Source organism: Pelodiscus sinensis, chromosome 10 (genome assembly GCF_052426305.1).
Source record: "Pelodiscus sinensis isolate ZL-2025 chromosome 10, ASM5242630v1, whole genome shotgun sequence".
NCBI lineage: Eukaryota > Metazoa > Chordata > Testudines > Trionychidae > Pelodiscus > Pelodiscus sinensis.
Genome location: NC_143061.1, coordinates 1,574,619 through 1,602,455, shown reverse-complemented (window position 1 = coordinate 1,602,455; position 27,837 = coordinate 1,574,619). Strand labels below are relative to the sequence as shown.

Below are 27,837 nucleotides of genomic sequence, written 5' to 3'. Positions count from 1 at the left end.
ACAGAGGGAGTTTATTGCTCCTCCAGGATACAGCACAGCACAGATGTAATCTGGTTCCAGGGCAGGCCTAGGATGCCTCAGCCCCCCTTGAGATGGGGGAGCCTGGGCCCCTAAATCCCAGCCCGTTGCCTAGGCTGCTTCCTCCATGATACCAGCCAGAAACCTAACTCACTCACTTCCAGCCCTGCCCCCAGCCAGGGCTCCACTCCCCTTCTTCCCATTGTTCCACTCCCTGGGAGATCACTGGTCAGACAGGTTCTTAGCCCCCTTGCATAATGACTCATCCCCTGCCCTGCTGGGCCGTGCTGCAGCCAGCAGCCACTGGGGGTCACCCACAGCCCACTGCCCAGCATAGCAACCAGCAAGGTACCCCCACTAGGTCACAACTTGCTTTCAGGCAGCTGAGACCAGATCTACACTAGGGGGCATAGTTAGCCTAAGATATGCAACCCTAGCTATGAACGTAGCGTGGCTGGAGTTGATGTACCTTAGGCTGAATTTCTGCCACACACCCCTGCAGCGGGTCGATGGGAGAAACTCTCCTGTCAATTTCCCTTACTCCTCGTGCCCTGGTGGGATGCTGGAGTCAATGGAAGTACCATCAGCAGTTGATTTAGTGGGTCCTTACTAGACCCGCTCAATCAAACCCCGGGAGATCAATTTCCACAGTGCTGATCTCCTGGTAAATGGAGCAAAGCCCTAAGACCACATGAGCCCTTCCTATTCCTCTTTGTACCTCCTCCACAGAGCTCACCCGAAAGACTCCAGCAAGGACGCTGGGGCTGTGGGAGTGTGACCCAGGGCCTGGCCAGGCCCTAGAGCAAGAAAGGCCCCGTTTGTGTCGGACACACTGAGCCCCAGGGAACAAAAAATGGATTCATTTGGCATGGCCAGAATCAGTGCGAAGCAAGCACGGAGCTGCCTAGGGCACTGCATGGAGACGCAGCAGCACAACCGGGTCTGTTGGCCTTCAGGGGACGTCTCCCTGGTGAGCGTGTTGTTGTGAAACTTCCCAGGGTGTTGATGGACAGTTCGACGGCTGGAATGTCCTGCCCCCCGGAGAGTGCGCTGCCGCTGCCTGGGAGGGTGCAATGATTCCTGGAGCGCGGGAAGGCCCGGCCTTATCTGAAAAGAAAGATCAACAGGCAGGAAATCGCTCGGCTTCAGGTTTCCACGCGCTCAATTCACTGGAACGACGTGTCAGATCCGGGAGGGTCACAGGAGCCCTCGGAGACGCAGTAAGTACCGTGAAGCTGAGGTACCAGGTTACAGGGAGAAGCCGCATGAGGAGTTTCATTCTTTTGGGGGAAAGAGATGATTTCTAAAAAGAGAGGAATGTTGCAGCCCCAGAAATGTTGGCCAGCCTTAGTAATCACTACAGCCCGAGGGGACGCTTGGGGATGAGAGATACTAAAGACACATAGAACGCAGCTAAGCAGTGTTTCCCAGAAGTTATGCACTTATGGGGCCGCCCACAGCTCGGTTTGTGTTTCTCCTCAGGGTGCACAGTGGCAGATGCCTCAGTGCACAGAACAAAATGTATTCCACACATGGATGGAAAAGATCAGAGGGCGTATGCAATTAAGGGGATGTGCTGTCTGTGACGTAGTGCGGGTACCTTGCTGGTTGCTAGGCTGGGGCTGTGGGAGACCCCCACTGGCTGCTGTCTGTACCACGGCCCAGCCGAGTAGCTGATGGGTCAGGGAGGTAACCTGTTCGACCGGTTACCTCCCAGGGAAAGAAACAAGGGGAGGTGGAATGCCCCCCTGGCTGGGGGGCAGGGCTGGAAGAGAGTTAGTTTCTGTCTGGTGGTATGGAGGAGACAGCCTAGGGAAAGGGGCTGGGATTTAGGGGCCCAGGCTCCCCCATCTCAAGGGGGGCTGAGGCATCCTAGGTCTGCCCTGGAACCAGATGACATCTGTGCTGTGCTGTATCCTGTAGAGGCAATAAACTCCCTCTGTTCTACTGGCTGGTGGAGTCTGTTCGTGCCATTACGGGGGTGCAGGAGACGGGGAACCCCAACGCGCCATCACACTGCCCCCTCCCAGAGGGTTGCACGTCCCAGCGACCTCCCGGGAAGGTGGCCCGAGGAGCGTGAGCCGAGACACGCGGGTTGGTGGGCTTGATCGTGGCATGCAGAGCCCCCTTTCATGCTGCATGCGGGGTATAGCTCTGAGCTTGCTCGGCCTCGCTCCAAGGGAAGCCAGCCTCAGCAATTCAGCTCTCACCTGCTCTCGAACAGGGGAAGGTGCGACTGTGGTTGGGTTTGACAGAATCAGGACCGCAGGACCGTCTGCGTAAACAGCCCCCTCCTGCTTAGCACAGCAATCGCCCTTGGGCGTGCTGGCTCTTTCCCTTAGGCCCCCGGCTAGTCCGCAAGATGCTCCCCATTGCTGTGTTTAAGAACATTGCCCAGAGCGTTGACATGTAGTCCCCTCGAGGGGACCCCACCCCAAATACCCGTGTCTGCTACCACCCCTGACCGCTGCTCGTGTCCGGTACATGCATACCTACCTGTGCTCTTGGAAACAACTGAGCAGTCCAGAGGCATCAGAGACTGACCACAATAGAGAGACTCATGCGCTTCCCTGGGCGAAACCCAAGAGCCACTCACCCGAGGAAGTGGGTTTGCCCACGAAAGCTCATGATACTATATAGAAATATTGTTGTTAGTCTCCAAGGTGCCACAGGACTTTTTAAAATTTGTTTTAAAGTTCCAAACTCACACAGCTACCCCTCTGAGAGGTTTAAACACGCGCGCTTATCCACAGGAATGTTTGTCTAAGCATGTCAAGATTTGTGTAAGTTTCCTTTCATTTTTCTCAGTTCGTGTAGATCTCTGTAATATTCTGCGGTTGCCACATGAGATTCCTTGCCTGTGATCATAGAATCATAGACTAATAGGACTGGAAGGGACCTCAAGAGGTCATCGAGTCCAGCCCCCCGCCCTCAAGGCAGGACCAAGCTCCGTCTACACCATCCCTGACAGATGTCTATCTAACCTGTTCTTAAATATCTCCAGAGAGGGAGATTCCACCACCTCCCTTGGCAATTTATTCCAATATTTGACCACCCTGACAGTTAGGAATTTTTTCCTAATGTCCAATCTAAACCTCCCCTGCTGCACTTTCTCCACATCTTTCTTGAAATGTGGCGCCCAGAACTGGACACAGTACTCCAGCTGAGGCCTAACTAGTGCAGAGTAGAGCGGCAGGATGACTTCACGAGTTTTGCTTACAACACACCTGTTGATACAACCTAGAATCATATTTGCTTTTTTTGCAACAGCATCACACTGTTGACTCATATTCAACTTGTGGTCCACTATGACCCCTAGATCCCTTTCCGCCATGCTCCTTCCTAGACAGTCGCTTCCCATCTTGTATGTATGGAACTGATTGTTCCTTCCTAAGTGGAGCACTTTGAATTTCTCTTTATTAAACCTCATCCTGTTTACCTCCGACCATTTCTCTAACTTGCTAAGGTCATTTTGAATTATGTCCCTATCCTCCAAAGAAGTCGCAACCCCACCCAGTTTGGTATCATCTGCAAACTTAGTAAGCGTACTCTCTATCCCAATATCTACATCATTGATGAAGATATTGAACAGTACGGGTCCCAAAACAGATCCTTGAGGAACTCCACTTGTTATCCCTTTCCAGCAGGATTTAGAACCGTTAACAACAACTCTCTGACTACGGTTATCCAGCCAATTATGCACCCACCTTATCGTGGCCCTATCTAAGTTATATTTGCCTAGTTTATCAATAAGAATATCATGCGAGACCGTATCAAATGCCTTACTAAAGTCTAGGTATATGACATCCACCGCTTCTCCCTTATCCACAAGGCTCGTTATCCTATCAAAGATAAGATGTTGTGTAAAGTCTTGCTCGGGTATCAGCTGACATGATGGCAACACCGGACAAGTATTGATGTATCCCATCTCTGACACACAATGCTGGTCATGTGATCCCAGCGGCGTTTCTTTCCGAGTGTTACTAGTCCTGCACGCTTCTTTCACGCCTTCCTCTGAAAACCCTCGGTGCCTCGCCAATGCACAGGACTCCTTGGATGGGGGAAGTGTAATATTCAGAGCAGAATTCAGCAGGCAATGGCCTTTCATCTTGGCTGGGGGGTGCGGGGCGTTCTGCCAAGGATCATTGGCGGGGTCTTTCTAAATCTCAGGTTGTCCCTGCAGGCCCCCGCTGCACCCGAGGCTGCCTGCCCGGCCGCTGCTTGCATTTGGCTGTTGCTTTGGGAAAAGAGAGCAGTGGTTGGGTGTGGAAAGCATAATCAAGGGCCGAGCAAACTGCCCAGCGCTGACTCCATTACCCGGCTTGCCTTGGGTGGCCCCTGGCCCAAAGCAGCCACTGGTGAGGGGTGGGGAAGATGTCAGACGGCTGCAGCCGGGCCCAGGGATGGCGCCTAGCAGCTAACGTGTGTGGAGGCTTTTCCTAGTTCCGTGAATTGTCCAGGGGCGGCTGTCACGTTGTTGGATTGTGAGGGGAGCAGCCGGCTCACTGCTGCGCCCATGGGGGGGTGTTCGCCCCAGGAGTGGTACAAGGGGGCCATGGGAGGGGTCAAACAAAAGCTACTTTCTTCTGATTCTGTATCTGCTCTTCAGAGATCTGTGTAATGTCTGTGTGTGGAGTTAGGAATCAGTATGGAGACTGGAAGTCTCTCTGAATGTGGCTGAGCATTGGGCAGAGCCAGGCCTATGGACATGCACATTAGCGAGGCCCTGTGGGACAATGGCTCTCAGTGGGCCAAGGACACACCTCGGGAATGGTGACCGACGCTTAAGAGCTACCAGCAGGGGACACAGGGATAGGCCGCTGGCCAGGTGACCTGCTGGTTTTTTGGAACCGGACAGAACTTGTTCGGGGTAGGTGGGATTGGGTTCTAAGACCCCCCACCTGTGTATGAGGCCCGGGTCCATCTGGGGCACGGATATTGCTGGGGTGTCGAGGGGTTTTGCTCGTGTGGCTTCAGGCAGGCAGCTGAAGCGCCCTGTGGGATTGGTGTGGGGCCTGTTTGGAGAGGTCACCAGTCTGGGGGCTGTAAGGAGCCCCCGATTTGAGCAATTCGCCCTGAGCGGACGCCCTCAGCTGTGCCCAGACCTGGCCCGGTCCGTCACAGCAGCTCCAGCCTTGCTCTTTGCTATCCACGAGCCCTCGCCTGGCAGGAACAGTCTGTCAGCGTCTGCGCTCTACTCTAGCGCAAGGAGCCCTGGCTCTGGAAAGGGCCGATCGGGCGCTGCCAGAGGGACAGCGTACCCAGCAATAGGCGTGGGCCTTGTGTGTGAGCGTTGGTTGCCTGCGCCGGGTGGGCGGTTTGCCCGGTAACGCGGGTTGCGTGGTGTTGCTTCTGCTCTCTGATCAGAGGGGCGATCCCAGCCGCCGCTTTCTGGGATGGAGAGAGGCGCCCAGCCTGCTTCACGAGCCCCTTCTCCTTTAGCTGCGGTTTCCACCTGTCCCCTCGCTACGGGCAGAGCGCGAGCACCCCCGGGCATGGGTGCCACCGGCCCAAAGGGGAGTGTCATGAGAATGTGGGCGAGTTCCACCCAGCATAAGGGAAATCCCGGCCGTGGGGTCTCGGCTGCTCCACGGGTAGCCCCACGGCGGGGCGAGGAAATGGCCACGGGTGGAGCTGACCTCCAGACTCAGGCCCCTGGCAGAGGAATCCCATTGCACTGCACAGCCACCGAGCTCCATGGGGCTGGGCCGGGCAGGCAAGGCCCCAAACTAGCGCCAGGTCCCAGGGCTGGCCAGGAGCCCTTTCTTCCAGTGACAAATGCTCCCATGAGAGTGAATGTTTTTGTCAAAACCATGTGCACAAAACCATTGTGTGGGGACGGGAAAAGTCACAAACCCTGAAAAATTTCCCCTCGAAACCAAACGTGTCCAGTGTCGCGCAGAAAAGGTCTCCGTTGTCAATCAAAGCCTTCAGCATTGGCTACAAACTTTTTTTTTCATGACAAGTGTCTGCGCTCTCGGCCCCAGTTCTGAGGGGTGGGGCGAGGCCCTTTCAGCCGACAATATTGTTCCTGCTGTGGCAGATACACAAGGCCGTGGACAGCACCTTCCTGGGCTTCCTGCTCTCCACTCCGAATCCCCCCGGCTGGACTTTGCTGCTGTGCTGATCCGTGTCAGGGCCACCGGAGCGAAATGCTCCCAATATACTGCAGGGAGCAGTCTTGGCCTGGCAGCAGGGCGCAGGCAACGGCCTAATGAGTCATTTCCCTCCCTAATTGCCCTGACTCTCTGATGCAAGGAATTAGACACTATGTGTTTTGGTTGGAACAGGACGCTGTTATTAAGCAAAGTGTGTGATAATTGTGCCGGGGGAACATGAGCGTCTATCGCCCGGCACTCTAATCCATCATCGTGCGCTGCTAAATGACTGAAATTGCACCGCATTTAAGACGAAAATTACCCATAATCAAGGGCTTGTTGAACTGACGCTCAGGAGAAATGTCTGGTACCTGTCTGCTGCGTCCCCTCCCTCGCAACCCCAGCCCGCAGCCCCGCCAGGGAACGAGCGCCCACATCCCCTGGCCAGGCAAAGGCAGCCCCGCTGGCTGGAGCCGGGATACGGGCCCTGGCCTGGCTCTCCTGCACGCAGGCGGGGCGTTGTCCTTGCAAGCCGCTGGGAAGGCAAATGCTGCCTGAGTGCACAGCACAAGGCGGTGCTGGCCCAAGCCCGGGGTGTCACATTTCTCCAGCGGCATTGGTGGCCCTGCCACGTTCGAACTGCGCCACAGCTGGTCCCTGGTCCACGCGGAGAGCCGCGGGCGGGAATAGCTTTATTCGGGCCCACGTACACTGGGGAGAGGGAGACGAGCGTTGGCGCTTCCACAGAGTCGCTCGACAGCTCCTAACCCACCTTGTCTGTAATACCCCGGGGCCCACATGGCTACACAACGCTGCATCCAGCAGTAGCAGAGGGCCATTGGCTGCGGACTGGGCTAAGGGACAGGGCCAAGGCAGCACCACTACAAAGCCTGCAGACCTCCCACTACAGCGTAGGTGAGAACTGAGTTAGAGCAAGGATTTCAGAAGCCCCTTTGCCAGAGTGATCCTCCCTGCTCCCCTGTATGGATGAAGGGCAGCACCAGGACCAGAAAGGAGAGCCATAACCATTAGACCAGACTGCCTGTCAGCTTGCATCCTTATTAACGATTCCATTGTTAATTTGCTAACTTACACAGGACTCAGCTCAGCTCCAAATATGTTTATAAATGTCCCTCATCTACGTGATCCTGTCCTGGGGAGGACAGGGCTAGTAGGTCGCCAGGGCTGTTGAGGACAAAGGCGGGGCGAGCACCCTGAGCAATGCGCGGCGCTTTGAGGGGGTGGTGCTGGAGCGGTCCTTTTCCCACCCCACATAAATAGGCAGGCTAGTCTGAAAGGGTGACGAATGGCACCCATTCATGCCGCGTGCTAGCGCGACTTCCTGGCTGAAGGGGGCCGCTTTATCGCGCGCTTCCTTTGCTTATGCGGGAAACGGATGGTTTCCGAGCAACACGTACAAACCAGCTGGGATGTTGCGGGTAACCGGATTTGTATGGAACCTGTGGGCCGCCCATAAGAATCTCCCCTCTTGGTGCAGCGGCCCTCTCCTAGAACACGTCTACGCTGGCCGACGGGGAGCGCTGGCAGTGCCAGGGCCGTGCGCTGAGCGCAGCAGGGAAACGCTGTGGGGTGTCCACGCAGCCAGCCACCAGCGCAGCAGCACGGCCCCACACGCGGCACCTGCCGTGGCTCTCCGAGCGGTGCGTTCCGGCCAGCTCTCCCACCGAGCGCCGCCTCTGCCGCGGAGGTGTGTGGGAAGGGTTGGGTGTGGGGCAGCCTGGGTCCTGTCCCAACGCCCTGTAGTGAGTCACTTCGCATCCCAGCATCCCCTGTGCTTCCATCCGTATTTGGTGCCGTCTTTCCATGGCTTCTGTGCTGCACGCTCTGCCTCCTCGGGCCATGGGGTGCTTCTCCGGGGTTCTTCCTCGGTGCCTGGGGGGTCACCGGGACGTTTCACAGACAAACGCAGGCTGATTCGGAAAGGTGCACAGCCGGGGGGGTCAGGTCAGACATTAGGAAAAAGTTCTTATCTCTCAGGGTGGTTAAACGCTGGAATAAGTTGCCTAGGGAGGTTGTGGAATCTTCATCTCTGGAGATATAGAAGAGCAGGTTGGACAGACATTGTCGGGGATGGTCTAGATGGTGCTGGGTCCTGCTGTGAGGGCGGGGGGCTGGACTCGACGACCTCTCCAGGTCCCTCCCTGTTCGAGGGTCCTGTGATAACGTCTGCATCCTTCAGAGCACTGGTCTGCCCAGGAAACTGCAAGTGGGGACTTTCCACTGGAGCAGAAGATCACGAGGGGGAAGTGGAGATGCCCGTTGTGATCCTTGGAGACCCTGCCTGCCCGGCTCATGCCGCCGTGTGCTGGGAGCCTTGTTGGCAGCAAGGAGCGGTTCCCTAACAGCCTGAGCAGGCGCCGAGTGGCTGGGGCGTGTGCTCTGAGCCGTTTGAAAGCCGGCTGGCGATGTGTCGACAGGAAGCGGGACCTGGCCAACGATACCATCTCTCTGGTTATCGCTGCGCTGTATCCTCTGTATTTGTGATGGGGAGGGTGAAAGCTTCACTCAGGGCTGCACCACTGAGGCCTGGCGCCTGGAGGTGGAGTCTGAAAGGCCCAAGACCCAGCGTGGGGCTGCAAGGATCAGGGATGCCTGGAGGCGGCAGGTGGATGCTGAAAGTCAGTCCCGTTGCTGTGGGGCGGAGAGCAGGGGCTGCGTTGCTAGGGGGTCTCTCCGGTTGGTCTGTGCGATGCACTTAGTGCACGAGGGACGGTTGCGGTGGGGGGAGGGTTGCTTGCGTGCTGGTTTTCATGCCGTGGAGTAAAGATTTCTCTGGAACACACGAACTTCATTCGTTACCACCACACAGAGCACAGCTGACGTGTGGCCCTCCGCGCTCGGGGGAGGGGCGGCCGGGGGGAGACAGGCCTGTGAGCCTCCCAGATTTGTGTGTCCAGGTTTCAGATGCAGCCCTCTGAGGCACTGTGCCAAAGTGCAAAGCTGCAGCCAGTTGGGGGGATGTGGCTCTGAGTGGGCACTTGGCCCTGTGGCCCCATTGCCAAGGCTGCCTACGAGACCACCCGCACAGGCTGGATTTTCTGCAGCCCGTCTGCACCGGGGGGATCTGAAAGGGTTAATCTGCCAGAGGGCAGCTCCTCCACCTGGCATGTGCTGGACACTAGAGTGGGGACAGCGTTTTCCACCGAGACCCGGAGCCGGGCTAGAAATCGGGAGGGCAAGTCCTGCCTGGCCAATCTGATTAGCTTCTGTGATGAGGTCCCTGGCTCTGTGGACATGGGGAAGTCGGTGGATGGGATAGACCTTGACTTTAGCAAGGCCTTTGATACGGTCTCCCACAGGATTCTTGCCAGCAAGTGAAGGGCGTCTGGACTGGAGAAATGGACTGTAAGGTGGATAAAGCTGGCTAGACTGTTGAGCATACGTCACAGGGAGGTCTAGGTGGGATATTAGGACAAACTGTTTCCCTAGGAGGGTGGAGAGATTCTGGGCTGGGTTCCCAGGGGAGGGGGTGGAGTCTCCATCCCTAGAGGTGTTTCAGTCCCGGCTTGCCAAAGCCCTGGCTGGGATGGTTGAGTCGGGGCTGGTCCTGCTTTGGGCAGGGGCTGGACTCGGTGCCTCCTGAGGGCTCTGCCCGCCCTGGGGTTCGGTGGTACAAACCGCTTGCCTGTGCTAGCCCGGGTGAGGCTGCAAGAGAACACGTCCCCCTGTTCCCCGAGCCAATGCCTCAAAGCATCAGGCCCTCTGGCCGGGATGGCCTATCCAGGCGATGCCCCAGAATCTTTGCAGGATGGCCAGAGCTGCCGGGTCTGCAGGGCCGCCTGGGCTAGTGAAGTGCTGAAAGCTCCTGCCCCTTCAGAGCTCCTCCATGCCACGGAAGCCTGGCCCCCAGGAGCCCCCCGCTGACGGGCGGTTAGAGAAGCGCCTTGTGCCCACGGCTCCCGGGGAAGTCAGTCCTGACTGCTGAGCGAGAATGAGCATCCCCACCCTAGAACCAGTCGGCTCAGACAGGTCTCGTCTTTCTCCCGTGTGCAGTGGCCTCCTGTGGCGGCCCCGGGCCCCGGCCTTGTGGGGCTGCCCGGGGGACTGGGAGGGAGGAGGGTTGCCACAGAACTTCTCACCCACGTTCACACGCCCCCTCGTATCCCAGCGCCCGGCACGTTCTCTCCTCCCGAGAAACCCGGCCCACTACACCACCAGGGCCCGGTCTCTTTCCTCCTTGGCCCATGCGTTGGCAAACCAGTCCTTTGCCCCTCCCCACAGTCCACAAAGGCACGAGAGCCCCCGGCTGGCCTGGCTCAGAGCCCCCAGAGAGGTGGCGAAGCTGACAAGTCTCCTAAGCACGATGCTTCTTTCCAAAAGCGCCCTCGCTCCGTCGGATCGGCTGGGCTGGGCTGGGCACTGGAGGAGAGACGTGTGGTCAGGCTGGTCCCTTCGGCCTTCGGCTCCACGCCTCTAGGCCGGGGTTACTGTAAGATGACTGAGGCCGTACAAGGGAGAGGGAATTGCTGGGCGGCTGCGTCTGACCCGAAGGACCTCTGGCTGAGAAACGGTCGGGCTCTCCTGCCCCGGAGGCGCCTGTGCAGCGTGCCCACGGGAGAGGGAGGCGGCAGGAGGGAGCTGAGCTTGCAGGTGCATTTCATTCCAGTTCTTTAGCCGCTGCAGGCACCGGAAGAAGCTGCTCGCGTATCACAGGGCTTCTCACCAGCTCAAGTGACCGTTTCTGCTGCACTGTGCACCGGTGCCGCTGCAGGGACCCCGTGTCAGGCACACCGGCCACGGCTTGCTGGGCCTGTTTTCCTGTGGGAAATCGGGACCACGCTCCTCTGCTCGACTTGATTCCCCGGGATGCCCTAGGCCAGGGGACACACTGCAGGCCCGGCTGCCCCTTCCCAAGGCAGGAGAGGAGCTTTCCTTGGAAGGTGGGTGGCTAATGGGCCAGCTCAGGCACTGCAGAATGTGGCCCTCTGGGTCAGCTGCGCGGTGTTAGCCAGACTTACGCCCCGTGCTGCCAGCTTAGCTGGAGCGAGGCTGGAGAGACGGCCCCGCCGGTGGCCAGGGTGGGTCAGAGATGGGAGTGCTCCTGGTCTGAGGGCCGCGCTGGCCGGCTCCTTGCAGCCTCGGCGTTTCCCTGACGGGGTGAGAGCAGAACCAGCTGTCTGAGTTATCACGACGTTTGGCCGGGGGTGCCAGCCACGCCAGGGGAGCCTGCATCCACGGCACGTGGCAGTGACACTGCCACTGTCTGTTCCCTGCGGGAGGCTCTTGAGCCGCCATTCATGCTCCCGCAATAAAACCTTCCCACTCTGCAACAGCCCCCCAACATACGGCCCCACTGCCCGCAGGCCAGAGTCTTGTGAGTCCATGGCAATCCACTCTGGGTCGCCTTCCCTTCGTGCCCCCCAGTCCTCTGTTCACAGCCGGGCCTGGCCCCTGCTCAACCCGGGGAGCCAGACGTTTAGGGTACGTCTCCCCAGCAATGCTATTCCGAAATCACTTCCTCCGCGTCTACACAGCAGGCAGCTATTTCGAAATCGTGTTTCAATCCGGTCAAGCTGGAGGCCTGCTCTCTCCGGCGCCTGCACCCCCCATTGCAGGGGGAAGGGCCGTCAGCGCGAGAGTGCTCCGTTTCCAAATACGTGCTGTGCGGCCGCGCCCGCTTTCGAAATAAGCTACCCAACCGCTGCAGCTCCATGCGGGTAGCTGACCTTGAGGTAAGCCCCGCAGCGTAGACGCACCGTAGCCGCGTTTGCCCGATGCCGAGGGTCGCTAGGGAGTTGTGGCGGCCGAGATTTTCATGTCCCCTGACGGTCCGGAGCGTGAGCGACGCGTCTCCCGCTCTTTGTCACTTTAAAGACTCGGTGAAAAATAACGTCTGTGGCTTATGGCGCTCCCGCCAGATCCTGCGAGTCCGCGTTCTCCCTCGGGAGCTGACAGCGCCGAGAGCCCCCGAGCTCTGTAAGTGGAGAAGGAGCTCCAGTAATTCCTGTCTAGACGAGCTTCGGAGTCCAGGGGCCAGAGATGAAAGGGCACTTTATTAAGACAGGACGTAAATCCGCTCTGCCAACAAGTGCACACGCCTCGATTATTTCCACCTCTCTTCCTCCCGCCGCCCCTCCAGCCACATGAAAGCGCTGCCAGGACTCGGGCGACAGATCTAACCGTGCGCGACCGGGCTCTGGGCGCTTTTGTTTCCAGCGGGTCACAAGAAAGGCTCCGCGGGTCTGCACACGGCCTGACGAGCTAGATGCCTCCCGAGAGGAGCTTGTTAGTCAGAGCTGCGGGCCGGGAAGGTCCAGCTGCGATATTTGTAAAGCTGCCGCCTCTCTCCTCCCCTCCCCTCCCCTCCCCACACCGCTCCTGGTTCTGGGTTCTCTCTGGCGGGGGGTGGCGGTTGCAAAGGGTTCGAAACGACCCGCTGCACTGTGGTGTGGAGATTTCTGGGCCTTGCAAGGAGGCCAAGCGGCCGAGCAGGGGAGCGGGAAAGGAGCCGGCCCAGGCTGAGGTGGGGATGCACACCTCTGCAATTGGAAGCCACCTCTCTCTTAAGGCTTCTCAGATGCTACCGCCCCGAGTTCTGTGAAATCGGGTTGTGTTCTGGAGCCGCCTTCCCGCAGAGCCGCCTGTTTGCACCCGTGCCCCAGCGTGCGTGTGCCATCGCTGTACCAGGCTCAGCTACGGGGGAGCCCTGGGGGCTATGCAGGGTCTGAGGTTGGCTTTGTAAATAAACTAGCTGGGCCCTGGCTCGCTTGGGTGCTCGCTGTCCACCCCCCTCAGGGCGCATGGTTTGGTGTGGGGGTTCTCGCCGCCCCTGTGCCCCAGGGGGTGCGGTGAGCGGGGGCGCTGCCGTGAGCGTCGCAAACGAAACGTGCACGAGACGGGGCAGAAGGGGCGGCGGAAAAGCCTCGTTCATGTGGGAGGCCGACCGGGTGTCTACGTATCGCCGGGGACCGGCGGCAGCAGCGTCTCCTCGCTCGCTGGCGCCCCAGGGGGCCTCAGGCTAGTCCATGTCGTGTGCTCGCCGCTGTGTTACTTTGCAGCTTGTCCTCAGAGAGCACCCGAGACTCTTACCTTCTCCCGCGTGCTCCGGACAGGCGGGCACCTTCCGCCGCTCAGCTCTCCTCAGCAAGCCCTGGCTCTCACACGGGCCTGACTGAAATCGCCGCACTGCACGCCCAGGCCGAGGGCTTTCCTGAACAGGGGCCTTCCAGCTCTCTAAGGGCGCGTACGTGGCCCGCCAATGGGCAGCCGATCAGACGGCTCTGTGGGACGGAAGAATCCCCCCGGATCGCCACCCAACCAAGGCTGCGTCTAGATTGGCCAGTTTTTCCAGAAAATCAGCCGCTTTTCTGGAAAAACTTGCCAGCTGTCTACACTGGCCGCTTGAATTTCCGCAAAAGCACTGCCGGTCTCGTGTAAGAAATCAGGGCTTCCTGCGGAAATACTATGCTGCTCCCGTTCGGGCAAAAGTCTCTTTTGCACAAAACTTTTGCGCAAAAGGGCCAGTGCAGACAGCTCAGATTTGTTTTGCGCACAAAAGCCTCGATCGCGAAAATGGCGATTGGGGCTTTTGTGCGCAAAAGCGCGTCTAGATTGGCCACGGATGCTTTTCTGCAAAAAGTGCTTTTGCGGAAAAGTGTCCGTGCCAATCTAGACGCTCTTTTCCGGAAATGCTTTTAACGGAAAACTTTTCTGTTAAAAGCATTTCCGGAAAATCCTGCCAGTCTAGACACAGCCCTAGTGTTGTAAGTAGCCTCAGACTGCTCCGTTGCGGCTTCTCTCGGCTCTCAGCAGATCACAAGGCTGCTGACCTGGCTATGAAATGGGGAGGAATAGGTGGTTTGGGATGATTCCCAGGGGGTGTCTCATGAGATCACCAGGCCGTAGCAGCACTATGAGTAGGCAAATGTTACTTAAAGGAAGTTAAAGGTCATCGCTGGTGAGCTGGGCAGGTACCTCAGCAAACCGCGGTGCTCGCATGGCTGCAGTGTAAATGCGACTCACCGCAGCCTGTTGAAACGGCAAGGGATCGCTTTCCATTACGGGGTGCTTTCCTGGTCACGCTAGCAAAGCAGGGGGCTCTGTGGAGACTCCTGGGCTGTGGGCCTAGCAGCCGCCAGTCTGCAGCCTGCTAGCCTAGAGGAAGACCGGCTGCACGGGGCCTCTCTGCGCTAGGGCGCTGTCTGCTGGCTCTGGTCTGGGTGCTTGTGTGTTCAAGCCGCCCTGCCTTCGGCCTTCCCGCCAGCCCCAGGCCGCCTCGCCGCCCTTTGGGTTCGTTTCCCGCTCCCGTGTTCCCAAATGAGATGCTTAAACCCAGACCATGTATCCGAGGGGTCGCCGTGTTAGTCTGAATCTGCAGAAGCGGCAAGGAGTCCTGTGGCACCTTACAGACTAACCGACTTGTAGGAGCATAAGCAGTCGTGGGCAAAGACCCACTTGGTCAGCTACACTTCAGTCAGTCTATAAGGTGCCACAGGACTCCTCGCCGCTTTTCCAGAAAATGTAAAATTCTTCTTTGGGGAGTGTCCTGTGGGTGACCGCTGCAGAGCCGGGGGCGCCTTTGGCTGGTGGTTTGCACTAGCTGGTGCACGTGCTGCTGACAGCCAGGCCTGCCGGCTGCCGGGCTGTTTTCCCAGGCCCTTTAAATTGCCGACGGAGCGCTGTGCGGCCCGCTCTGCGGCTCTGAGGGCTGGGCGGACGCGCCACACATCAGGCAGCATGGAGGGCTGGCTGCCCCGTCCCCGTCCGTCCCACCTTCCAGGAGTCAGGTCCCCCCACCTTGCCCAGGAGCCCACGGGGCCCCCTGCTAACCTCCAACGAGCTGCCCTCGGTTCCTCGTCAAGCCTGGTGCGACCGTGTTGTGCACGCCTGGGCTGAGCTCGCTGCGTGGTTTGCTGGGTGCCGAGGGCCTGGGAGGGAGTCACTGGCTACGGAAAAGAGGCTTTTATTTCCTCCCTGGAAGACCCTGCGCAGGTCGCTGGTGGGCACTGGAGCGCGCAGCCCCAGAACTCTGCTCCCCAGGGCAGGAGCCACGGTTCTCCAAGGCGCGTTGCCCTCGGCGTGTGCTGCCGCCTGCCCTCTGAGACGCCGCAGAGGCGAAGGACCCGCGAGCGGTTCGCCAGCCTGCTACGGCCTCGGCCGTTCACGCGCAGGCTGGCTGGCTGCTGCTAGTGAAAACAGAAGGTGGGTGGGGCGTGTGCGCGCCTGGTGTGGCGCGCTGGGGGGGGGGCACGCTAGGAGCGACCTTCGCTTCCGAATGCCTCCGGGATTGTGCCCGTTCAGCGCGAGCACGGCAGGCGTGTGGTGTGAGCGGCGCGTCCCAGCCGAACCCGCAGCTCACTTGCGGAATGTTACGTGCTCGCCAGAGCGTTTGCACAGCGTGCCCAAGCCAAAAGCTGCTCCAGGAAATTACCTAGGAAATACGGTCAAGTAAACACTCCACAGCTGATCTGGATGGGAGCAGAGAAAGCAGCTCCGTCCCCTGAGCACCAGGCCGGTCTCTCAGCAGCGCTTACAAGCCCTGGCTTGCCAAGGGGCGTGCGGCCGGCCCGTTCCTCCGTTTGCTGCAGCAGTGCACGACAGTGCGGGAATCATCTGCTCTTTCATCAGTGGCTGGCCAAGACGCCGGCATCACCCGCACCCCCAAATAATCTCAGGGCTTTCCGGTTTTTGGAGACTTTCACCAGCCAGCGGGGCCGCTTGTAATTCCTTCATGTAGCCCCATCTTTCAAGTCCCCCTTGCCTTGTTCCCCCGAGCCAGCAGCCCAGGCTGGTGTGCGCCCGAGCCCCGGCAGTCTGACTGGGACTGAGCCCCGCTAGAAGTGGGCCCCTCCTGTCCTGGCCAGCTGTGCCACGACCTCTGGCTCCCCAATACTTCTCAAACATGGACATACACCTCTAATGCCGAAGGGGGGCTAACTCGGATCTCGCAAATCCCGTTTACACGGCATTTACCAAGGGGCTTACACTTGTAGACGCTGCGCTCGATTACACTCTGGAAGTGGGAGGAAGTCTCGTTGCTTCACTTATTTACGGTTGGGAGGGACAAACCCCTGCAGATGTTCTGAAGGGAGGGCTCCTACCCCCTCTGGGTCACGGGCGACGTGCCCAAGCAGACGAATGTGCAGCCGGGGGGGGGGGGGGGTAAATATTTTTGCACAAAACCATGAAAGATCTTTTTAATGGCATTTCTATCAACACTTTTTCAACGTTCTGATGAGAAACCGAAAATGGAAATGTTTGCTCATGTTTTCAATGGAAAACAAGCCCAGAAATAACCCCCAAAATGGTGGGTTTTGAATGGACATTTTTCATTGGGGAAAAAAAAAAGTTGAGAGAAAATTGTCAATCCGCTGGAGTCTGTTCCATCTGGGATTTCCAGCAGGAGGGCGGAGGCTGGCATGGAACAGCCCAGCCCCTCGCATTGCAAAGATGCTGCCACCAGCTGGTTAACACAGGAGCACATAAGAGCTGGAGCTGAGGAGATTTCATCACAGGTCACAGATCTGTTGTAAAGGTCAGATCCTGTGCCTCTGCGGGGAACGTCTCCTCTCTCTGTTTAACCTGGCTGCTGTTTCCTCCTTCTGCCATTTATTAATCTAACGGGTTAACCATTGAATCTGACTGCAATCTGATCTCCTTGCAAATCCCTCTTCTCCAGCTGGACTCTGACAGTGACCTGACAGCAAATCTGCTTTTCCTGTCTACCCTGGGAAAGGCAGAGCTGACTGCTGGGGCACGCGCCATGAAATTTACACCCGAAGCTTCCCTGTCCGGGGTGGCAGAGCGTGTTCTGGGAGTTTTAGGGTTAGTTCCAGCTGACAACAGCCATCCTCTGCATTGCATGGGCACTTGGGGGATTGCTTCTGCTTCTAGCTACAGAGATGAGACCTAGTCAGAGGGAATAATGTATTCGACAAGCATTGTCCGGTGTCTGTCTGGGACCTCAGGCTGTTCTTTGCACCCAGCACTGAAGGATCGTAAGTGGTTATTTGGCAGCAGATTTTAATTTTAGCAAACGTATTTGCTATTCCAAATGGGTGCTGTCCGACCGGTCACTGGAGCCACATGCGTAGTTTCTCCTTCCTGAGCGGAAGGCTGGGATTTTCCGAGAAAGTGGAGGCCGGAAGAAAGGGACCAAACACCTTTGTTTCCAGCTCTCCTGCGGGTGCATTTTGAAGTCACTAGAAGAACAAAACATGCCTGATTTGTATTGGCAAATGAATCCAAAGGGCGACTTGCCGTTGGTCCCCCAGTGACTCTGGCTCAGCGGGCGGTGGAACGCAGACCTCCTGCCTCCCAGTTCTGTTAGCTGGGAGCTGCTGGGGATGTTTGCAGCGGACTAGTTTCCCAAAATACCAAGCACAGTAAATGCAGGCAGCTAGATAGAGCACAACCCGCCACTGGTTGTGGGAGGGCGAACTCCTGAGGTTCGGTTTGGACAGGCACCCAGTTTGGTCTTTTCCAGAGACCTATTTGAATTGGCTTCACCTCTGGGTTCTGGACTTTGGGGCTGGACGTTTTTCGAAGACGGACTCTGTTGCGTCCATTGAGGAAAACGTTCTGTGTTGGGGGCAGGGGAGCAAACAAAGCCCATTGGAAAACAGCAAGAGACATTAAAGAGCTACCAGCTACTTCCCGAGTGGGGGGCCTGGATGGAAAGCTGGGTCTAAATCCCCAGTGGGGATAATCTGGTCCTAATCTGGAACCAAATCCAAACTCCCCTGCAGTAATGGCCGGGCGAGTGACCTATCTCGGAATACCCGGAAGCGTGGGATCCAAGTCGGAATCCCACTACTGTGATTCAGGGCCAATGTTCCTTTCCCACCCACGTGCAGAATAAATGTTATTGTGTGCACCACGGCATGTGTGGATGTGCACCACCCATGGAAACCCAGGCTGCAAGCTGTGTGAGGCTGCGGGCCCTCTGCTACTCAGCTGGGTGGCATTTGAATCTCTTCTGGGTGGGCGCCCAAATGCCCAGCTTACAGGAAACAGCTCAGGATCCATTTCTTCCCCACGAGGATCGTTAATGGCCAGCCAGGCCTGCTGACAGGGGCAGCAAAGGGGCAAGTGCCTCAGCGCCGGAGCCCCGGGCCCTTTGCATGAGCGCCAGAGCACTGTGCCGGTCGCTCCGGGGGGTGCAGAGGGGTACCTGCTCTGGCTCCACCCCTTCCAGCCGAGGCCCCTCCCCTTCCCGGGGTGCAGAGCCCGCCCTGGGGTGGCTGTCAGCCCCACTGTGCCCAGAGCGTCCCACGTGCGCCTGACTGCTCCGAACAGCCGTGCCCAGCGGCTCCCAAGCAGCGTGCACGGGCCATCCCACCCAGGGGGGCGTGCAAAGTCGCTGCCGCTCAGCCGCCGGGGGAGGAAACTTTGGTTGCTTTTGCCAGTTGAAGCGTAACCGGCCCTGGGGCCGGGAGTGTTTAATCTCCGCTGCTCCCCACCCAGCAGTTCCTGAGTAATAACTTCCCCATTCACCGGAGTCCCAGCCAGGCGGGTGCAGCCCCAGGCCTCTGTCAATATTGACTTCCCGGAAGGCTGCAGGGAGCGGGGGTGGGAGCCGTGCTGGCGAGTTACAAGTTAGCCTCTGCGCTCGAGGGTCTTTGAAGCTGTTAAATACACAGGGCGGCTGAAGTCTGGCCTTGGCGGGGGGATGCAGCTGAGCAGTCCTGGGGTTTGTCCTTTGGACGGTGGGGCCGTAACATCCGGTGCGACCCAGCCTTGTGCGAGCGGCCCGGGCAGGCCCAGTGCACGCGGGAGGCCTTCGGAACTCCCCTTTGGAAGGCTCTCGTGACCTGTGGGCCGGGGGGGGGACGACGTCTGCCTCTCGTGCGGCTTCGCACAAACCCGGCTCCTTCCCTCTCCTCCCAGCTCCACGGCGCGCACCCGCCTCGCGGCAACCCCACCCCCACCTTGCGGGCTGCATCCCGGTACCCAGAGCGGCGACGTCGCCTCTGCACGGGGGCTGTCTAGCACCGGGCCCCGGGCTGGGCTGGACTCGTCGCGCAGGGCTCCCCCATTTCTGTCCTTGTCGGAAATTCTCTGTGAGCGAGGGGCTCCCCGGGGTGTCTCTGAATGCGGCAGGGCCGTGTTCTGCATGGAATGCATGTTGTGTTCGCTCTGTGACAGCCCCCCGGTGCAGAAATCCACTGCAAGGTGTGTGTGTGTGTGTGGCTGCTGTCCCTAAAACGGAGCTCGAGTGAGACCGGAGTTGTGGGCAAGGGGGATTTCGCCCTGAGAGGCCCGTCGTCTCGCCACTAAAGTCAGTGACAAGAACGCCAGCAGCGTGAGAGCTTTGCCGCATGTCACGGTCCTAAGCCCACTCTTGAGTGACCCTGAGTATTTTATGATTTCAGGATCAAGCCATGTGAAACTGGAGGAGCTGCCGGATTGGCGGAGTTTGGATCTGAGGCCTGGCGTTGATTTAAAAGGTAGCAGGACTTTTACGATGAACCTCGGCTGAGTTTTGAGTTACTAACAAAACCTGACTCTGGGAAGGCTTTCCTTGCTTTTAGGTTGCAAAAGATTTGTTCTAGCAAAGGCTGTGAGGGGGGAGGGGGAGATTTCCCACTGTGGAAAACTGATCTTTCTGCAGGAAAAAAAACCCGTCGAATTCTCTAGCAGGGGGAGCGCTGTGTGTTAAATCCCCTGACTGCTTGAAACACTCTGCAGAAAGGGCCACACGCTTTATTTCTTGCTGTGTGCTTTCAGAGTAACTCCAGAAGGTTCCATCCTGTTGCATTCGATTGAACTTTCCCCCTGCACCTGACAGCAGTAAAACAAAGGGAAATGGTCTAAAAATAAAGAAGAAAAAATCAAAGGAAAAAGAAAACCAGTGCCATGAGGGGAACTAGGCAACGTCCCCTTGAAAGACACAGCAGATGGGGCAGGATAGACAAAGTTGCTGAATACGAACGATTGTTGTGTGGCCTTTTCCAGCCGGGCCATCTTTGATTGTACTGAGCTTTCATGGACACTCTGTAGAGGGAGGAGAAGCAGAAAATTCCTTGTTCACGTTTCGGTTGGAACCTAGACTCAGCTCAGCAAGTCTCATTTTTCTTGCAAAGCCTTTTCCTAAATCTCACTGCTCCGGCCCTGGGAGACACAGAGCCAGGTACTGGGACAGCTGCTAGAACTTCGCTGTGGTTTCCACAGCTAGAAAACCAGGGTTTTTTCCCCTGTACATGTTCACTCTCAGAACAAGTGTTTCATTTAAAATGTGTCTCTGAAGTCTCCAGTAGGATCCAGTAAATCCCAGGGAAAAATCTGTTTGGGAGGGAGGGTGACTCTGCAGTCAGGCCGTGCAGAGAACAGAACAAGTTTACTAGCAAACGCTGGGAGATTTTCCTTCCTACATTTTACTGTAAGAACGTTGAACCTGAAATTGCTGATTCTTCCCAGCGGCAGCCTGTGTCCTGCCACCCAACCTGGACAGGGCCTGTGATCGCTGCAGCCCTCCGCGGACTTCAGTGAGCCTTGGGCTTCGTCCACACGGATCAGCCTGCCGGGCCGAGATCTTAGTGGGGTCTGCTTGTCCGCACACGCACACGTGCTGCTGTCCGGGGCGGGCTCCGGGGGTGTGCCTGCCCGGCTGCGCCCGGGGCCCTACAGGCGTTTCAGAGGAGTGGGCCGTGTGCCTTTCTCAGCGGGACGGTCAAATCAAAAGTTGCAGTGGAACCATCAAACTCCTGGGGGCTGGGTTCAGCCCACTGGCCAGCGTAAAAGTGCTAGGTAAGTCCTCCAGCAGAGCTGAAGGGGGCCTAGGGCTGCCAGGGGTCCGGTGTTCACCCAGACAGTCCGGTATTTTCGGCTGCTGCCCGGTAAAAAAATTCAGAGAATATTGGACACCTAAGATGTCCTAAAATGTCCGGTATTTTCTGAATTTTTCCCGGCCAGGAGGCAAAAATGCCGGGCACCTGGAAACCCTCCAAACACTCAGCGCCCGGCCTCTCCCCCCCTCCCAGCCCCCCAACCCCAGCCCCCCATGCTTACCTAGTTCCCCAAGGCTGCCGGTACAAAGTGGCTGCCGGCCAAAAGACCTAGGGGAAGCAATGACTCCCCTGGGGCTTAGTGGTCAGCTGCTCCTATCCCTGCACTCACTCTTAAAGGGGACATGCTGTTTTAATGCTGGTGGTTTTTTTTTTATTATTATTATTTTTTTTGGCTCAACAGCTTTGGTCTCCCTCTCTTTTTTTTCCCCTTCAACACAATTTTTTCCCAGGTTTTTTTTTGGGGGGGGTGAGGGGGCGGGGGGCTTTCAACCATCTGGCAACCTTAAGGGGGCCTAAGTGATGCATTTGCCTTGTGCAGGCCTCTGCCTGGAGCTGGATTGCTCCGCAGTGGGGGCACCAAGCATGTTCTGGCGGAGGGCGAGTTCCAGCTGTGCCCCAGGCCTGTCAGCAGGGGTATAAATTCAGGGCCCTGTGCTCCTGCCATGCCCAGGGTGTCTGGGGGAGGCCTGCATGCTGGTGAAAGGGGGATACAGGGGCCTTTGTGTGAGTCAATAGTTGTCACGGTTTGGAGGTTCGGTGCTCCCTGCCGCCTACGTCCCTCAGTGCGAGTGCGCGCTCCACTGTTCCTGCCCGTCCGCCCTCTTCCCACCACCCTCCTCTCTGTTCTCTGCAGTCCCGCCCCTTCCCTAGGCATCATCCAGCACACGCAGCGCACTCCTTATGAATCGGGGCCTCTCTATATCCTGGGGTAGCACGGTGCCCTCGTGTGAGAGATCCCTGGGCAGCGTGGGTTGGGAGAGGTTTGGGTTGGAAGAGTCTCACTTTGTTTCATTTTTTTACGTAAGAACATAAGAACGGCCAGACGGGGTCAGACCAAAGGTCCATCCAGCCCAGTATCCTGTCTGCCCACAGTGGCCAAAGCCAGGTGCCCCAGAGGGAGGGAACCGAACAGGTAATGATCATGCGATCTCTCTCCTGCCATCCATCTCCACCTTCTGGCAAACAGAGTCTAGGGACATCATTCCTTACCCAGCCTGGCTAATAGCCATTAATGGACTTAACCGCTATGAATTTATCTCGTACTCTTTTAAACCCTGTTATAGTCCTAGCCTGCACAGCCTCCTCAGGCAAGGAGTTCCACAGGTTGACTGTGCGCTGTGTGCACTTTTCTCCAAGGAATTGTAAAGAAAGGGGTTTCTGTCTTCCTCAGCTCATCTGGGATTTGCTCAAAGGGTCCGTGACCCTGGAGCTCAGTTTCACATCTGTAGCCCCCCAGGGAGTTTGGGGAGTTTGTCACAGACATTTCACAGAGCAAAGGTGCTAGGATGGGGAACCCGGGAGAGGCTTGCAATGCACGGGGCTGGGAGGCAGGAGAGCTGCATGCTGTCCCTGGCTCTGCCGCGCACTCTGCGCGGTGTTGGTCAAATTGCTGGAGTTCTCTGTGCTGTTGTTTCCCCACCTGTACCATGGGGGTGATGCGCTGCAGGGGTCTTTCACAGGGACGCTGTGAGACTCCAGCCCTCCACCTCTGCAATGTGTGTGGGGACCCGGGGCTAGACGGGACTGGAGTGAAGCGTTTTATTGTTGTTCCTCTGGAAGGAGAATCCAGAGTGAGAACCACATGGAGCCGCCAAGAGAACAGGGGCGTCCGCCTTGATTTTTAAAGCAGCGGCTGCCATGAAGGTCTCACGTGCTGCAGCCCGGCTTCACTGCCAGTTGTTCTCTCAGGCAATTGCAGGGCGTTGCTTTAGGGCTGCACGGATTACCCATAGAGAGGGGCAGGCCCCACCAGCACTGACCCTGCGTCGGCTCAGCCAGGGTTTCCATGGGGTGCAGCTTCCAGCAGCCATCCTGGGAAGCAGCAGAAAGGAAATGACAAGGGGGTGAGTCACTGAGCCGGCTGGCTGGGGGTCAGGGAGCTTGCAGCGAACCGCGGCTGCGCCCTGGTCGGCCGGCGGGAGCTGGACGTGGCTGAGGCGCGCCCCGGGCAGCTCGGGGGGGAGCAGGAGAAAAGATCAGGAGCTGGGCTTTACGCTCCGGGGGCAGCTAGTGCTTGTGACAGAGGCAAGCGGAGGTTCTGACCACAGCCTGGGTCTCCCCCCGGAGCACTGGCCTGCAGGGGGCAAGAGAGGAGCTGCAGGCCGGGCAGGGGACCAAAGGGATGTGGTCAGAACAGGCTGTTGCCATGGCACCCTGGCCCAGCTGGCGACCGGAAAGCCCCGAGGGAGATTGTCAGTCCGAGGCGGGGACAGAGGGTTTTCTGGAAGCGTCTGTGTTGCTGCCATCCCCTGCCAGCCCACGGGGCAGGATTCTGGTCACGTAAACCAGGCGTCAATCTTCTGAGCGTGAGCAGGTCGCACAAGCTCTGGGGGCCGAGTCGCCCTCGGCCGTGCAGGGCCCCTGACGAGCCCTTGTGAAGCTGCTGTGGGCCTGACCTCTTGCCATTAAAGTCAATGGGAAAACTCCCACAGGCGCTAAGAGACCGAAGGGCTGAGGGCCAGAGGGCTGCCTAGGAAGACCGACGGGCGGATCGAGTGACTGACTCTCTGGAAATGCGAGAGACGAGGTGGGGGACGATGATCCGGTTCGTTGGACGTTACAAGCTTGGAGCAGCACAGAGCAACGCTTCAGGCCGGAGGAAGATCTCGGGAACAGCCCGTGGCCCTGGAGGTGGCATGCGCTCCGTGGATTTGCACAGTCGAGTTATTTAACACCAGGATCCCTTGGAAAATGGCTTTTTATGTGAAGGGGAAAAAGCTGTTTGCATGGGTTGGTTTTCAAAACCCGAAACATTTCACCATCGGAAAAATGAAGAAAAACCCCCTCTGGTGGTGGTGTTCCCATGCTACAAAATGTCAAATTTAAAGAAAAATTTCCTTTCCCGTTTTCATTTCTAGAAAAGGCCATTTTTTATCACGTTCCAGGAACTTTTTCGCCTTGCTCTATTTTAGTGCATGTTCTTCAGCGTCAATGAGTGTAAACAGCACCCGCCCCTCCCCTCCCATTTCAGTGCTGTGCCTGTGCATGGGCATGGGCATACCGGGAGGGCTTGTCTACACGCCCCATTACTCTAGAAGACGGCGGAGTGTATGTAGACAGCCGAATCGCCCTTCCTGCTTTAACCCGTGTGTGGAGGCTCTTGCTCTGGGTGAAGAATACCTTCTTCCTAATCAGCGTAGTCTCCGGTTGGATTAGATTCATTCGGAATAAAGCCCTCTTGCTCCGGAGGAAGCGCATCCACAGGGAGCAGTGGGTGTTAAAGGAGAGCGTGCCATGGGATGAGTCACTGAATGGCAGTTCCTTGGAGCCCTGCCTATTTCTAGACCTGCTCGCCCTGGCCCTGCTTGAGGTACGGGAGTGTCCTGAACTCCCCATGCTTTGCTTTGCTCTGTGCTTCTTGCTGCAGCTAGGGGCAGACGCTGCACAGCCAGACCCTGTCGGAGAGCTTGTCCAAGAGACACTTCCTCCTAGTCGTTTGTGAGCGCAAGAGGTTCATGTAAACATGTGTGAGAAGAAGAATGGCCTAGTGGTTATCCTCATGCCTGGGAGTCAGGAAACCTTACTGCCACAGACAAGCTGTGTCACTATGGCAAGTGACTTAATGCCTCAGTTTACCTACACGTGAATGGGTATAACCGTGCTTGTTTAGTTACATAAGAGCGGCCAGACGGGGTCAGAACAAAGGTCCCTCCGGCCCAGTGTCCTGTCTGCCCACAGCGGCCACTTCCAGGTGCCCCGGAGGGAGGGAAAACAACAGGGAATCGTCACGTGATCCCTCTCCTGTCACACATGCCAGTGGGAACGTACACCCTGCGCCACCCGTGCCACGTGCCCCAGTTGATGCCTAGCAGCGAGGGCCCCGGCCTGGCTCTGACCGCAGCTGGACTTGTTCTCCCCGCTCTGGGGGAAAGGGGCTGAGGCAGGGGTGTTCCTTTCCTGCGGGTGATCCCCTTGCTGGTCTGTTGCCCGCTCGGCCATGCAGCGCCAAGGAGGGCGGGCCGGAGCTCTCTGCCCAGGGCACATGGAGGGATGACTGAGCGGCACAAGCTGGGATTGTTCCTCAGGTGAGGTCAGTGTAAACAGCTGCGCTTCTCAAACGTTTTCTGCTGCCCGTGTGTGCTGGCCGGGGGCCGTGCAGCATCACCTCACCCCTGTGGCATGTGGGTGCGTCAAGCGTGAGCCAAGCAGGAAAGGACGCCAGCTGGGCGCCTTCAAGAGTGCATCCTGCAGGCAGTCTGGAAGCGCATGTCCCCTGGCTGTCAAAGCCCACAGGGGCTGGGCATGAGCCTTTCATAAATCTTACCCTTGCCTGGCGATCCGGCTGCCTCGCAGCCAGCGGGAGCGCCTTGCGGAGAAGCACTGGGGGGCTCAGATTCTCCAGGCACTGGGTACCCCAGGGCTCCGTGCCTGGCTGCTCACTGCCTGTTCCGCCGTGTTCTCCAGGCGTCATTTAGCTCCGTGGAACGTTGCGTCCCTGAAAGGCAAGCGGGTGGATTGCGCGGGGGCAGCGGGGATTTCTGACGGGGACCGTGGGGCCAAGGACCACTTGGTCGTGAGAACCAACGGCTGACCTTTGAAACGGTGACAGTGGCAGTCTTCTCTTTAAAGCAGGACCCCGGTGTGACGTAGTGGGGGTACCTTGCTGGTTGCTAGGCTGGGGCTGTGGGTGACCCCACTGGCTGCTGTCTGTACCACGGCCCAGCAGGTCAGGGGATGAGTCACTAGGCCAGGGTCTCCCAACCTGTCCGACCAGCTACCCCCCAGGGAGAGGAACAGACGAAGGTGGAATGTCGCCCCTGGCTGGGGGCAGGGCTGGAAGAGAGTTAGTTTCAGTCTGGGATCATGGAGGAAGCAGCCTAGGCAACGGGCTGGAATTTAGGGGCCCAGGCTCCCCCATCTCAAGGGGGGCTGAGGCATCCTGGGCCTGCCCTGGAACCAGATTCCATCTGTGCTGTGTTGTACCCTGGAGAAGCAATAAACTCCCTCTGCTCTACTGGCTGGTGGAGTCTGTCCGTGCCATTACGGGGGTGCAGGAGGCGAGAAAAGCCCAACGCGCCGTCACACCCGGACTTACCAAACGCACCCCTGCCTCCGCCAGACAAGTCCCTGCCTTAGAACAAATCACTAATGCAGAAACGCTGGGCTTGATGCAGAAATGCCTAGGGGAGGGGTCCGCTGGTCCATGCAGTGCAAAGGCTGTAAGAGAATCGGAATGGTCCCTGCCCGCCCTTCCCAGCCATGATACGTCTCACTGCATTTTTGACCGGTGATGGTGCAGAATGAACCCAGACTGCGGTGTCCTCCCCTGAATAGTTACATCCACCTGCCTGCGCAGGAGCATAGGAACCTCAGGCTGGCTCAGGCCCACGGCCCGTCTGTCACGTTACTGGATTTTGAGGGGAGCAGCCAGATCACTGCTGCACCCATAGGTGGAAGTGTTGGCCCCAAAAATGGTATAGAAGGGGGCCATGTGGGGTGTTGAATAGAAGCTCACTGTCTGTTGATCCTGTGTACGCTATTTATGTGATTGTATAATGTCTGTGTGTGTAGTTCGGAGTCTGTAATGTGTGTGGAAACTGAATATTTCTCTGCATGCGGTTGAGCATTGGGCAGGGCCCGGCCTATGGACATGCTAACCAGCGAGGCCCTGTGGGACAATGGCTCTCAATGGGCCAAGGACACACCTAAAGAATGAGGGTGACTCATACCTGAGGGCTACCAGCAGGGAACACAGAGGAATGAGCCATGGGCCAGGTGACCTGCTGTAGCCAAGAAGAGGCCAGGAAGGAGGGATAAATAGGCCATGTGGTGGACTCCATCTTGTTCCCAGCTCAGCACTTCATCCCAGAGGCAGCATTGCAGGGATCGAAGAGCCCGAAAGACCTGTGAACCCATCCTGATCCTAAGATGTGCAACAAGAACTTTTAAACCAGCAGCTGTAACATCTCTGCTAGAGCCTGCATCGAGAACTGGGAGATTCGATGCATGTAATGTACTATCCTTTAGCAACCTTACTCTCATGCTTTTCTTTATTGTGGTAATAAACCTTTAGATGTTAGATGCTAAAGGATTGGCCCAGCGTGATTTGTGGGTAAGATCCAGAGGGTAAATTGACCAGGGATCTGTGGCTGGTTTCTTGGAACCAGGCAGAACTTGTTCGGGGTAGGTGGGATTGGGTGCTAGGACCCCCCACCGGTGTATGAGGCCCGGGGCCATCTGGGGCACGGATATTGCTGGGGTGTCAGAGGGGTTTTGCTCGGGAGGCTTCAGGCAGGCAGCTGAAGCGCCCTGTGGGACTGGTTTGTGGCCTGTTTGGAGAGGTCACCAGTCTGGGGGCTGTAAGGAGCCCTGGATTTGAGCAATTCGCCCTGAGCGGACGCCCTCAGCTGTGCCCAGAAATGGCCCGGTCCGTCACACTGTCTCGCCAGGATCCTCTCTCTGAGGCCCTTGTACCAGCTACATCCAAGGAAGGGCGAGAGCCGGCGACAGATGTGTACTCTGCTGCCTATGAAAGTCCATCCTAGCCCCTAACCAGTGGAAGGTGATGTCAGCCCGGGAGAGTGAGGTTCTCCGCACCCTCCATGACACTTGTGATCCGACGTGAACTCTTCAAGCTCTTGCTTGCTTCCAGATGACTGGCCAGTCCATCTTGGCCAGCCTGGCGCAGTCAGAACGTGCTGTTCTCCAAGTGTTTCTTCGATTGCTCCTGCCTGTCAGACGAGGCCCCAGAAGGCCGCGGTTTGGCTTTGAAAAATCAAACCCAGAGGGGAGTCTGTAGTGAGGTGCCGTGG

At 57.7% G+C, this 27,837-nt stretch overlaps 1 protein-coding gene across 7 annotated transcripts; it reads left to right on the top strand.

The window, feature by feature from the left end:
* On the top strand, window positions 1–27,837 carry LOC142830822 (uncharacterized). 7 transcript variants are annotated; one of them, XM_089780692.1, is made up of 5 exons: window positions 16,419–17,074; window positions 19,451–19,525; window positions 20,496–20,825; window positions 21,892–21,998; window positions 23,518–27,837. In XM_089780692.1, exons 1-5 carry the CDS (start codon window positions 17,002–17,004, stop codon window positions 23,557–23,559), a joined length of 627 nt encoding a protein of 208 aa, XP_089636818.1. In that variant the 5' UTR covers window positions 16,419–17,001; the 3' UTR covers window positions 23,560–27,837. The 7 variants fall into 7 exon arrangements, 1 of the variants encoding a protein (XP_089636818.1); XR_016350332.1 differs by lacking the exon at window positions 16,419–17,074 and adding an exon at window positions 1–1,238 and having other exon boundaries at window positions 21,892–27,837; XR_016350331.1 differs by having other exon boundaries at window positions 16,419–16,901; window positions 21,892–27,837.